Source organism: Phalacrocorax aristotelis, chromosome 7 (genome assembly GCF_949628215.1).
Source record: "Phalacrocorax aristotelis chromosome 7, bGulAri2.1, whole genome shotgun sequence".
Taxonomy (NCBI): Eukaryota; Metazoa; Chordata; class Aves; order Suliformes; family Phalacrocoracidae; genus Phalacrocorax; species Phalacrocorax aristotelis.
The window spans coordinates 27,373,438-27,385,977 of NC_134282.1; the positions used below are offsets into that span (position 1 = coordinate 27,373,438).

The 12,540-nt window shown below is 43.3% G+C and overlaps 1 protein-coding gene across 1 annotated transcript in view; it reads right to left on the reverse strand.

Annotated features, from left to right (window-relative positions):
* MYO7B (myosin VIIB) overlaps positions 1 to 12,540 on the reverse strand; it is a 59,891-nt gene that overhangs the window by 15,875 nt on the left and 31,476 nt on the right. Inside the window, exons 28-36 of the mRNA XM_075099402.1 lie at positions 12,054 to 12,180; positions 10,490 to 10,609; positions 9,432 to 9,605; positions 3,962 to 4,189; positions 3,355 to 3,522; positions 2,636 to 2,753; positions 2,416 to 2,542; positions 1,498 to 1,667; positions 616 to 797 (exon numbers count right to left, since the gene is read on the reverse strand). Coding sequence (XP_074955503.1) covers positions 616 to 797; positions 1,498 to 1,667; positions 2,416 to 2,542; positions 2,636 to 2,753; positions 3,355 to 3,522; positions 3,962 to 4,189; positions 9,432 to 9,605; positions 10,490 to 10,609; positions 12,054 to 12,180 — 1,414 coding nt within the window. The remainder of the gene's footprint in view (positions 1 to 615; positions 798 to 1,497; positions 1,668 to 2,415; positions 2,543 to 2,635; positions 2,754 to 3,354; positions 3,523 to 3,961; positions 4,190 to 9,431; positions 9,606 to 10,489; positions 10,610 to 12,053; positions 12,181 to 12,540) is intronic.

Here is a 12,540-nt window from a genome sequence, read left to right on the forward strand (position 1 = left end):
AATTTCCATAAATGCAACAGTAGTGACCACCAAAATGTGTGTGATTATCCAAAGCACAACACTTGTTAAAAATGCACCTGCTTATCATTGGTGTGTTTTTCCCTCACTTTTTCAGCTTTTTACTTGTTAGCACAGTATCCAATCTACTGAGTCTCCAAAACTAAAGATAAAATTGTTAGCAGAGTGATCAATGGGAAACCTTGACTCCCACAAAGAGCATGTTTTTTTAATGTAACCTGCTACACTTAGAGCTTCCTTTGAGATGCAATGTATGATCACCAATCGAGCTCAGTGTGAATGCAGGAAAATTCAACAGCACACACATTTCCATTAATTACTACCAATTCCAGGCACTGAAATCCCTAACGGAGAACAGAGCACTTTTTTGAAAGTCATTGCTTTTGTGCATCTGCAGTCTTTTTCCCTAGAGTTTGGGCTGGGTTTAGTTTTGTTTTTAGACAGGACAGCAGGAAATGATTTGCTTCAAAGGGAGGTATAGAACTTGTCTGACTTTGGAGGAACTATTAATTTCCAGTTGTAAGTTTAATAATTTTTAACACTGGTACTACAACTTATCTACCTGTCTCTTCAAAGAGAGTGCTCAGCTTTTCTTACCAGCACTTGACTAGAGGGTTTTGTGAGAGTAGGAATGATGTAGATCTCATCTAAAAATACATTCCCTGTTTTGCCTGTCCTTTCATTCTGGGCACAGATCCATCCAGAGTTTGCATCTAGGCTTTTGTCTTCAGTGAAGATTAGCAAGTCTCCCTTCTTGAAGGACAGGATGGCAGGGTTTTCTGGAAAACAGAATAAGGGAGTACTGTTCAGGCTTGACAGTCCAAGAAAATGCAGAGATTGCAACGTGAAGGACACAGGAATTGTATCTTGAAGGCCTGAACTCAATTAGCAATAGAAAGTGATTTGTGTAAATACAGCTAATTATCCAGTAACACTTCAGAGAAATCACTTAAATTTCCTCTGACAGCCTGATTTTGATCCACTGAGGGCAATGGCAAAACATTTGGTTTAAATGGATGCTGACTTTGTGTCTAGAACTGGCAGCAAAGCATGGAAATAAACTCAGTAGTTGTAAGTAGATGAAGATAATGCTTACACTTTAATCCCCTCTTGTCTGTTCAAGCCAACTGTATTCCACAGAAAATTCCAGTTTACTACCTCTGTGAATTTTTTCTGGAAAGTATTTTCAGCAAGCTCAGCTCTAACTTCCTACTATAAGCAGGCTGAGTTGTTGGAGACTGTACTATCTAAATAAAATATACAAAGAAGTAGAAGGAGGAAGCAAAGGTAATTTGCATTCAAAGGTATTGAATCACATTGCCTTATGCTCTCTGTTGCTGTGCTGATCACTGTGCATCCCTCTTGGAGCAAAGGGACTCTTGCTGAAGTTCTCCCTCTTCTCTTTCAGCTCTTTCAAATAAGTACTGTGGGTTCTCTCAAGATTTCTTCCTTACCCTGTAGAAAAGTTATAAGGCTTACCTTGGGATTTTGTCTCATGCATTGCCACAGCGAATCGTGATCTCTTCTTCAGTCCTTCCAGGAACATGACCACCAGTTCAGCAATGACAACGCTGTTCACAGATGTCAGAACAAATTCCTCAGCACGAAGTGTGATGAGAGTGCAACTCTGTCCAAATGACTTCACTGCCCTATGTATTATTGAATAGTTTGTTACCAGAGCATCTGAAAAACTTACAGACCTGTCTGCAATCACAGCCAAGGCACCTTGCACCTCCCTTACAGTGAGTGTTGGTAGTTCTTAAGTTGTGTTCTCAGGAGTTGCATGTGTGAAGGACTAAAGTGGTTCACGTTTACTCTGGACTCCACCATGTTTTGTACAAAAATGCTTCATTATAGACAAAAGAACACCCTTCTTTTGAAGTAACTGGGCAACTAATTAAAACTCTTGACAGTCCTCACAGAGGTATTTTTTGTGTATGTAAGACCCGATATTCTCTGAGTGATCTGATGCAAGGTTGTGTGCCCTGAGGAAGCCAATGGTTACCTTCTTTCCCTCAGTTATCCTGTTCAGGTCCATCACATCTGAGAAGTATATGAATTCCCAGCATGCATAACAGACAGTGGCTTAATTACGTTAGTTATTTGGGCCATTCTTGCCTTGATGGACGTCTATGCTTCCTTACACCTTTCTGACTGAGCAGGATCATCTTTCCTTACACCAGCTGGGGAGATTCAGCCATTTCAGTGTTTCCTTTACAGGTTGCTCAGAACTTGTCCCTTTCTGTTTCCCAGACCTAGGCTAAACCACCTTTCCAGGCTCAGATAAAATCATTTAGGGAGACAGCAGAGAAACTACACCTCCCTCCTACATGGAAGACCCTTTCTGAGTGTGGGCAGAGATGCCGCCTTCAGATCTTGTCTTTCTGGGGCACTCACCTGTTGGTGTGGATGCCAGTTATCTCTGGGAAGGTCAGCTCAAGGAGCCGCTTTTCTGACTCATCCAAGAAGCAGATACCTTTCCAATTTACAGCAACAATAAAGTGGTTCTTAGGCAAGCTGGGACCTGAAAATGCAGAAAAAACTCCTTATCAGTGCTATACAAGTCCTCCTCTATTGATCTTATATCTGTCCTCTACTCCCAGGCTCCAGGTATTACCTGAAAACTTAGTGACTTCAAAGAATCGGGAAAAAAGCAAAGGCCACTGAAAGCGAGCAAAATCTACAAGTTGTTCCTTCACAGTCTGACTGGAGAGATGGTCCTGTGTATATGGGGCCTGCAGTATAAAAACATACCCAAGGTTTTCTCAGTAAAATCTGGTTTGCATGATCTGCAGACAGTAAAGACCAGGCCTGATCCCAGAGCTTCCCAACAGCCCTCTGCTGTCACTGGTGTCGAGTACCTGGAGAAAGTCAAATCAGGAACAGCCTCCAGGGGCCCAAGCCACACGCAGCTGAGCCTGCCCACAGGCATGTGGATTCCAAATTTCCCTTAAATCCCCACTGACTGAACTATTCAGAGTCTAACGTTTTGGATGCCATGGAAATAATCCAGGTAATCCATTTCCAGATCAAAACCAATATTCTATCCCATGCCCTTCCTGACTCAGTTGTCACATGAGAGATAGAGAGCCTTAAAAGATGCTCTATTCAGAGATTTAAATATACTTTTTTCATTCTGCCCTGCCTGTTGAGCCCTATATGGAAGAGTAAGTGGAAAGGTTCTTTGCTCCCTTGGCACTAATTAACTATTTGGGATATACAACTGAGATGTTTTTCCTTCTTCCCCAACATTATTTTTCATAAATGGAAATGGTGAAAGAAGCAGAAGCTGGTGCTCCAGAGTGGTTACCCAGCAGTGCCCGACAAACCTCTTACCTTAGCATGTGCGTAGGTTATAAGGCTCACCCACTTTTCCAGGGGCTTGGACTTCAGCTGTTTCACTGGAATACAGTCATGGAGCACCTTCTGCACTGATTCACTGTGGATGGATTCTCCAAACTGGATGTAACAATATTTTGCACCTATCTCCACCAAATCCTCCTCCTGAAATAATTAATCCATTTTAAAAGGCCTAGAAAGATGACACAAAGTCCAGATAGGCTCGTTCAACCTTGAGACCAGTTTAAGAATGGGGTTTTCTCCGTTTTTGTCTGGATGACTCTTGACAGTCATCCAGCATAAGGAGAGATGAACTTCACAAAATCATAGCATCAAAGAGATTATTAGCAAAGATATTTTAAAAGGACTCAAATTGCCCCTTTGGACATGCCTCCAGCTGTCACATGAACTGAAAGTTGCAGAAAAAAAGAATTATTTACAGCTGCCAGTGTGACAGCTGGCACAATCACCTGGACAGGTACTGTTCATTAGGAAGGGAAGGGTTGTTCACAGCCACTAGACCCTTCATTCATCTTCCTGCTTTTTAATGGGGGAAGTGTTAATATAGTTTTGTCTCTCTAGGAGGATGAATAAGGAGACCTACCTTCTCACAATGGTACTCTCCAAACCGGATGCCGCGAATGACTTGGTGGTAAATGAGATCAGTGCTGATAGGATCCTCCTGGGAGTTGTGCCAGGGGGTGAAGATTTCCTTCCGGAAGTAGAGCCGCCAGGGCGCATTGCGTTCATGTATGCCCCGCTCCTTCACTAGCTGTTCACACTGAGAGATGGCATCCAGGACATGATCTCGTCCCCCACCCAGTGACCAGACCTAGAACAAAGGGACACCACATTTACTGGCATGCCTGCTTTGGATCTGAGTGAAGGATAACAAACCCAAAGCTCATGGTCTCCTGAGAGTAAGAAAGACTCTGAAAAGGTAAGCAGATGGATGTGCAAGTTGTACTTTGGTAAATGTATGTATTTTTATGTACAGGGATGGTATTGGGAAAAATAAGTTGGAAGTTAAGACAAAGCAGCTCTGGTTTACAATCTTCTATTTGTATCCTTGTACTTCGTTTTTGCCCTGTATATCCCCTTAAGTGCACATGTAAGTGTTGCTGTAATCTACACAAAAATGTCATCTCTGAATTAATTTATTTACTATTGGTCCCTAACATTGAGCACCAAGATGTCATCCTGCTGTGTATGTCTATTTTACAGCATTATGGTAACAAAAACCAAAGCAAAGGAGTGGCTAGAATGCCAACATGTGAGCTAACAGCAGCAGCCCTGGCAAGGACCTTGGCTTTCAATGCCACATGACAGGGGCTGCATCAGAAGCACTGTAACACAGGACAAGAAAGTTATGTGCAGCAGTGCAGATGGGAAATATGTCTTTGAGCAGAGGTCCCTAGCGTGTGGGACCTGCTGGTTTCACCCTGCTCCAGCAGTTCTGCAGTGCTGCATGCATGATCAGTAGGTGGGCTCCCAGAACATAGCAGGGAGACCACAGTGCTGCACTGCCCATGCATGGGAGCAGGGACACTAGTCAATTATGTGACTTGGCAAAGGAAACCTCACAGGCCTGCAGCAGGAATGGCTAAGTGGCTAGCCAGCAGAAAGGCAGAATAGGATTATCACCTCCTGAGATTCAGCTGAGATTCAAAACTGATTTGGTTTGAGCGTAGGACTGGAATGGGCATGCTTCCAGAAGTCAGAGGGAGTCCTCAGTGAGGCTGGGTGGACAGCAGCTGTGGGGGAGCCCCTAGCTCACCCGCTGTGCCGTCCATGCTTTGCCCAAGGTGTGGTAAAGGACACCATTGGGCGAGCCAGTGCAGATCCAAATATAACGCAGATGGACAGCCCCTGCCAGCGCAGCAGGGAAATGGGAGGCGGAGTGCGGGGTGAGGTTGCGCAATGACACAAGCTCCATTGTCACAAGGACCAAAGCAGGGTCCCCGGATGGGAACAGCATCACATGTGATGGTTGCATAATCTCCAACTCTACCTGGAACGCAACCACCCCGCTTACCACCATGGTCGCCCTCTCTGCCAGCACCCGAGGAATTGGTGGACTGGATGTCACCACAGTAGAAGACTCAACTCTCTGGGGCACACATGTATATCGCATTCCATTGAATATGACAGGGCCTGTTGGGGGAGGGTGCAGTGCACTGTTGCTAGGTCGTTCCAGCATCACCACAACAGGCCTGTTTGTCCTCCCCAGAGTAATTGATGCTGATTATAGTGGCCAAATACAAGCTATGGTTTGGACATCAGCCCCACCACTGTCAGTTCTAAAAGGAACCTGGATTGCGCAATTAATACTTTTTCAAGCAATAGTACTGACAGCCAGTGAAACAAGCTCTGGCTCTGCTGGGTTTGGATCAACAGGGCAACGGGCTGTTATTTTGGACGTCAGATATCACGTGACATCATCCAACCATACATGTAACCCTGTGGAATCCTACCAAGCAGCCACAGACGAGCCAATGCACGATGCTAGTAGATACAGGTGCAGATGTTACAGTTATCGCGGCCAAAGATTGGCCTTCCACACGGCCTACAACATCCCCAGCTAGTGGATTAGTGGGAGTCAGAGGCCTGTCCAGCACACTTCAAAGTTCTACAATCCTCATGATAAAGACGCAAGAGGGAACGACATGTACTGCTTGTCCTTATATCACACCGATTCCTATCAGCCTGCTGCGACGTGATGTGGTAGGACTGTGCAGATTTACCATCTCCACCCCTGAACATTTTTGGTAGTGGCCATTAAGGCGCGACCCCCACTCCACCTCAAATGGACAAGAGAGACCCCCGTATGGGTGGATCAATGGCCGCTTACCCAAGAAAAGGTCACAGCCCTACAGGAGCTGGTCCAGGACCAGCTTGCGCAAGGACACATAGTACCAACAAACAGTCCATGGAATTCCCCAGCATTTGTAATCAAAAAGAAAAGTGGAAAATGGAGATTGTTGCATGGTTTATGGCAAATAAACGCAGTCATGGAGGATATGGGCTCGTTACAACCTGGCCTACCATCACCTACAATGATTCCATCCAATTGGAATATAATCATTGTTGATCTGAAAGACTGCTTTTTAACCATCCCGCTGCACCCAGACGATGCTCCAAAATTTGTTTTTTTAGTGCCAAAACTTAATAAGGGGGAGCCAACAGATCGATATCACTGGACTGTACTCCCTCAGGGAATGAAAAACTCCCCAACAATGTGTCAGTCATATGTTGCAAAGGCAATTCATCCAATCAGACAATGTTCTCAAAATATTTACATGTACCGTTACATGGACGATCTATTGTTAGTGGGGCCAACTTGTACTGTGCTCGAAGAGGCCCTTCAGGCCTTAAAGCAAGCACTGTAGGATGCAAGACTTCAGATAGCCCCTGAAAAGATACACACGGAACCTCTGTGGAGGTATTTAGGATGGAAAATTTTGGAACAAACCATCCAGCCTCAAAACGTGGGAATAACCACCAATATTCAGACCTTAAATGATGTACAGAAACTATTAGGTAATATTAACTGGATTCAAACCCAATGCGGCATTGACAATGCCACCCTTACTCCCCTGTTCCATCTGTTAAAAGGAGACACCCATATAAACGCACCACGAAGTTGGACACCAGAGGCACAACAAGCACTACAGATAATCAACGACAAAATGTCAACTCAACAATGCCATCATCACAGTGAAGACATCCCACTCACACTGTTTGTCTGTAACCAAGAGGAGCAGCCTCTTGCTATAATTGGACAGTGGGATCCACAACGTAATGACCCCCTCGTTATTCTAGAATGGGTCTTTTTACCCCACCGACCTACCAAGACCATTGCCACATGAATAGAAATGTTTGCTGACCTTATTAAAAAGGGACTGGAGAGAATAGTAGAGCTTGCAGGGGAAGAACCAACACTTATTGTATTACCTATCATAAAAACTTATCTGAATTGGAGTATTCACAATAGCCTTGAACTACAGTTAGCCTTAGCAGGCTTTAGTGGAAAGCTGGATACCCATCTTCCCACACAGAAGATGTTTACCTTTTATTATAATGTTAAAATAGAAAATCGACCATTGTGTCAAAGACAGCCGGTCAATGGCCATACGGTATTTACCACTGGATCAGGGAAGTCAGGCAAAGCAGTGGTAATGTGGGAAGAGAATGGAGTCTGGAAGCATGAAGTCGAGATTCTCCACAGCTCACCACAAATAGTGGAGTTGCACGCAGTCATAATGGCCTTTCGATTCTGGCCTACTGCCCCTCTTAATATCATTTCTGACTCCCAATACGTAGTGGGCGTGGTTGCATACAGAAAGAGCTCATCTTAAACATATAATAAAGCAAACCCTATTTTTAAAATTTAAAGAACTTCTTCATCGAACAGTGGAAACATCCCTATTGTATAACTCATATTCGAAGTCACACAGAGTTACTGGGTTTTCTTACACGTGGTAATGCCTGTGCTGACATTTTAACTAATGTAACCCTTGCTGCTCCCATACCAAATGTATTGGAGCAAGCACGACTCTCTCACGATTTTTTCCACCAATCAGCAAAGGCTTTAGCGAAGCAATTCTGTATCACCATTGCTGACACCAAGTTAATCGTGCAAACTTGCCCAGACTGTCAGGCCTGTGTATCTACCCCTGCCTTAGCGGTGAACCCTCAAGGTTTACATTCTCTCCACCTGTGGCAAACAGATGTCACTCACATTCCTGAGTTTGGATGACAAATATGTTCACATATCTGTTGATAGGTTCTCTCATGCAATATGGGCAACGGCCGCCACTGGCGAAACTAGCAGACATGTACAGGCCCATTTCCGAGCTGCTTTTGCTGCACTTGGAATCCCAAGCGAAGTTAAAACCAACAATGGCCCAGCCTACAGCAGTAGCTCACTTAAAACCTTTCTTAACAAATGGGGTATTCGCCATGTTACTGGCATTCCCCACTCCCCTACCGGTCAAGCTATAGTAGAACAAACACACCACACAATCAAACAACTACTCCTAAAACAAAAAGGGGGAGATAGCCAAGAAAACCCGCACAACTGATTATCAAAAATATTATATGTGATGAACCATCTGTCACTACCATTCCAAAATGATGATACCCCACCTATAGTAAAACACTATAAAGCCATGAGCAAAGCCCTAATGTCTATTGAACATTCAGAACAGCCCTTAGTAATGATAAAAGATCTAAACACGGGCCTGTGGGAAGGCCTTCTTCCATTAATAACTTGGGGGAGAGGGTATGCTTATGTCTCCACAGGTTGCGGTCCCCAATGGATTCCGGCAAAAGGAGTGAAACCATGGCTTGTGGCCTCATCACCTTCCTCACCGTCATCAGCCTCTACCTTTCGTGGGTCTCTGTCCAACCATGAAGAAATGTCTGTGCTACACTCGCAAGCTTAATGGGACAGGAGTTGATATGCCTGTCCTCAGCCAGCGCGGATAATCCCTTTACATGTCTTGTGGGGACTCATGGTTGACTGGATGGGGAATCACAGGATGGTTCAAGGAAATAGTAAAAACAGCTATAGTATTTCTAATAATATTCCTAATTTTGCTTTTAATTTTGCCATTCTTTTGTCAGTGCTTGCAGCAATTAATAGAGAGAACAGTAAAAAATATGTGGCTAATACAAAATAAAACCGGGGGAGATGTGGGGGGATGAATTTGCAAGTAACTTAGCACTGTTTGACGCGTCCTTGAGCTGAGGCAACGCGGCAGTAAAAAAAAGACAGGAGCATGGGAATGCCAAAAAAGAATTAAGTAAGCCAAAACAAATGAGGTAGCACAAATAGAACAGCCTATTAGAATGTAGCATAAGGTGCGTGCTTAGAGCTAGCTGACGAATAACAGAAACTGTTTGTGCACGTCATCATGTGGAGAATGTGTCGAAAAGATATATAAGCAGTGAAAAGCTGGCAATAAAGGTTTTCTGCGGAACATCTGTCAGGAGTCCGTGGCATTCATCCCTGCAAGCAGCAACTCCACAGAAAGAGAAGGGAGCTTTCATTCTATTTTTCTACACTTTACCTTATCAAACACAGCAACGTAGAGTGAAAAACCAAACAGATCCTTCAGTTTGGTTTTATGTGCTATGAACTGACAGATCTCTTTGGCAATGGAAGCAGAGTCTGCAGGAACAGTGATGCTTTGGCCATTCATCAGGGTGACATTAAACATAATGGGTTTCTTCTGCTTTGTTGCCTGCAAGTCAGAGTCAAATGAGAGAAACAAGAGAAAAAAAAAAAGTGGGCAAACACTACTTTTCTGTGAAGGAATGAAGAAGGCATTTAGATTTAAGAGCTCCAAACACTGTATACCCTAGTCAGCAATCTTTAAGTGAATCTCCAACATCCACATAGTTTCTTCAGTGCATAGTGAGTCTTAAATATAAATTACATCCCTGGAGCAGCACTGGAATCAAGATCTATCTTCCCCTCAGCTCAGGGGAGTTGATTATCACATAACAGTGTAGTCTGACAGAATTTTCGTGACCCTTATTTGGTATGATGACTTTTGGGTATAGCCTTACATGCATCAGTGGAGACATGGCCTGCAGCAAGAATTTGCCCAGGGAGGTATGTTAGGCAATGAGGTCACTCAGATTTAGGAAGGAATTGAGCTGAGGTCTTCACTTAAGGCGTGGGGGTATGTGTGCATGTGTGTGTGTGACTTCTAATTACTAGGGTGACATTTAAAGGAAGGGGGAGGGTGATGTAGCCCTATCATACACACTTCCTCCCTCCATTTTAAAAGCATAAGCCCTGTTCAGTTCTTTCCACAAATGATGGTAAGAGCTTCCCTCAGGAGGTGGCTCTGGCCTGTGGCTCCTAAGAGGATGGAGGTATCTCCCTGCAAATCATGGGTTGCATCTTTTAATGTACATCCTCTACTGGGTTTAGGTTAACTGAATAACCAGAAGAGGTGTATCTAAGAAGCTGTGCAGAACAAGGCAGCTGGTCTTCAATCCCCTTGTGCAATTGATTTCCATTATTAGACTTAGGAAGGTCTGTTAGCACAGGTTAGTAAATACAATCCAGCATCAAATGACAAAGATCAATATAAATTATTAAAAAGGGAGTTGCTACCTGAAGTTCCAGCCAGCTCGGAGGTTCAGCCCGTGCTCCATTGACATAGGTACGTCTCAGACGTTCAGCACAATATGGTGCGTAGCCTGTGGGCCCATGGTGGATGAAGTTCAATAGGTACTATATGCACAGAGCATAAGAAAGAGTTAGGAAACACTAATCCTCGTAAAACACTAGAAATCTTCCTGCAGCTAATAGACTAGATTAGAGTCATCAGTTAGCTTACAGTTCATCAGAAAGTGTTTAAGGTTAGGGTTGGGATTAGTGTTTTGGAAAAGGAGATTTGGGACACCAAGTTTTCCATCATTCTGCAAAGCTTTTAGACTAAAGAGGAAGGCTGGTGTCAGTCTATTTGCTATGTTTAACTGTATGATAAATATTAGACAGTGGAGACTTTATTCTTATGATCAGAGCAAGGGTTAGAGTTTCCAATTGAAGAGCCTGAAGTCTTGTGACATTCTGTATGAACCAAAGTGCTGGGAAGAGGGTTAATTGCAGGTTAGGGCTGCTGATTAGGGTTACTTTTAGTTTTACTAAGTTCTCTGGCAATATTGATAGTTGACATCCATGATTAAGATTGGACATTGCAAGAGAAGGATCAGATAAACTGAGCTTTTGGAGTTTGTATGACTCTGTTCTCTTGGATGACGTGGTATAAGCATGGACTTGTATTTACATACTTGCATTTAGTGCAAGCATGGGTCAGTCAACTGGTTATTTTAATGATTAGGAATATTCCTAGAGATAGGGTATGGATTTAGAAAGAGAACTAGAAGAAGTCAGATCTTTTGTGAATCCTGCATGGTTCACAGACTTTGGATTAAGACTGGTGTCAAAATATGTCTATGGCTTGTGTCTGGTTTGTTCCAATTAGTGGCCACTTGGTAAAGCTTGGTTAGATTAATATTCGAGCTATGGTGTCAATAAAGCAAGGCTTGAAGATTCAGGGATATCTACAGATTCTGTTTGCCTCTAAGACCTAGGAGGAAGGCTGATGTCAAGTTGGAGCTACAGGTTGTGTTGGTTTGGTTTGGTTTTTTTTTTCCCCCTGTGATGAACTGGGTTTATCATCCATTTAAATTTTGAAATTAATGTATTTAAGAAAATTAATGGGAAAAGTCCAAATCCCTATTGGATTTTGTAGGGCTTGCAGATGTAGGGTAAGAACTGGTAAAATATGGGGAGTGACTTTATGCTGGACTCCTGAGTATATTTAATCACTAGGATTGTAACTGAAGACAGCTTTTAAATGTTGGAAAGGCAGAACTGGAGACAATAAGATTTGCCAGATTCTTTGCAGATTACAGATCTAAATGAGTGCTCATAATCAACAACAGAACCTGACTTGTATGGCATGTAATGAAAAAGAATTAAATGTGAGTACAGCAATCATTTATTTAAAGTCCCAGATAAGCATATGAGATGAGTTTCTGTTAAAATCACAGCACCAGCTGCTACGGCAGCCAAACAACTTATGTGACTATTTGTATAAAAACATCAAAATACACAAGAAACCAGATCAGCTAAGGCATTGAAGCTGCTGTAGGAAAGGATAGCAATGTACCTTCACAAATGTGTCTGAAGGAGGAAAGCAACCAAGGCAAAGTGATAGAAGGATCCAGCCTCGAGCATAGCTGCTCCTGTTGTTGTTTTCAGTGAGCTGTTTGCAAATCTGGCAATAAATCTCATCTCTGTAATAAAACATGTGAAAGCAACAGATAATGATTCACTGTCTGAACTGCCTTTGGCTACATTTCCACTGCAAACTTGGCATGACTGGAAGCATGATGAAGTAGATTTGAGTTAGGTTTAACCACCTGTAATGTACCACAGGAAATACCTGTGTCATGGGCTTTGGCAGGAAAAGTCTCAAGGTATACTTAGTGCTCTTTGCCACCCCTTGTTACTCAAGCAGTTCGAGTGCAATTCCCATGCTGGCTTACCTCCTGTGACAAGCAGGGAGGCTGTGCAGAAATAACAGTTGCTGGGTCATCCAGCTGTGAAATGGCATTGCTGTCCCTCCACATGTGAAACTTGCTCTAAGCTCTCTA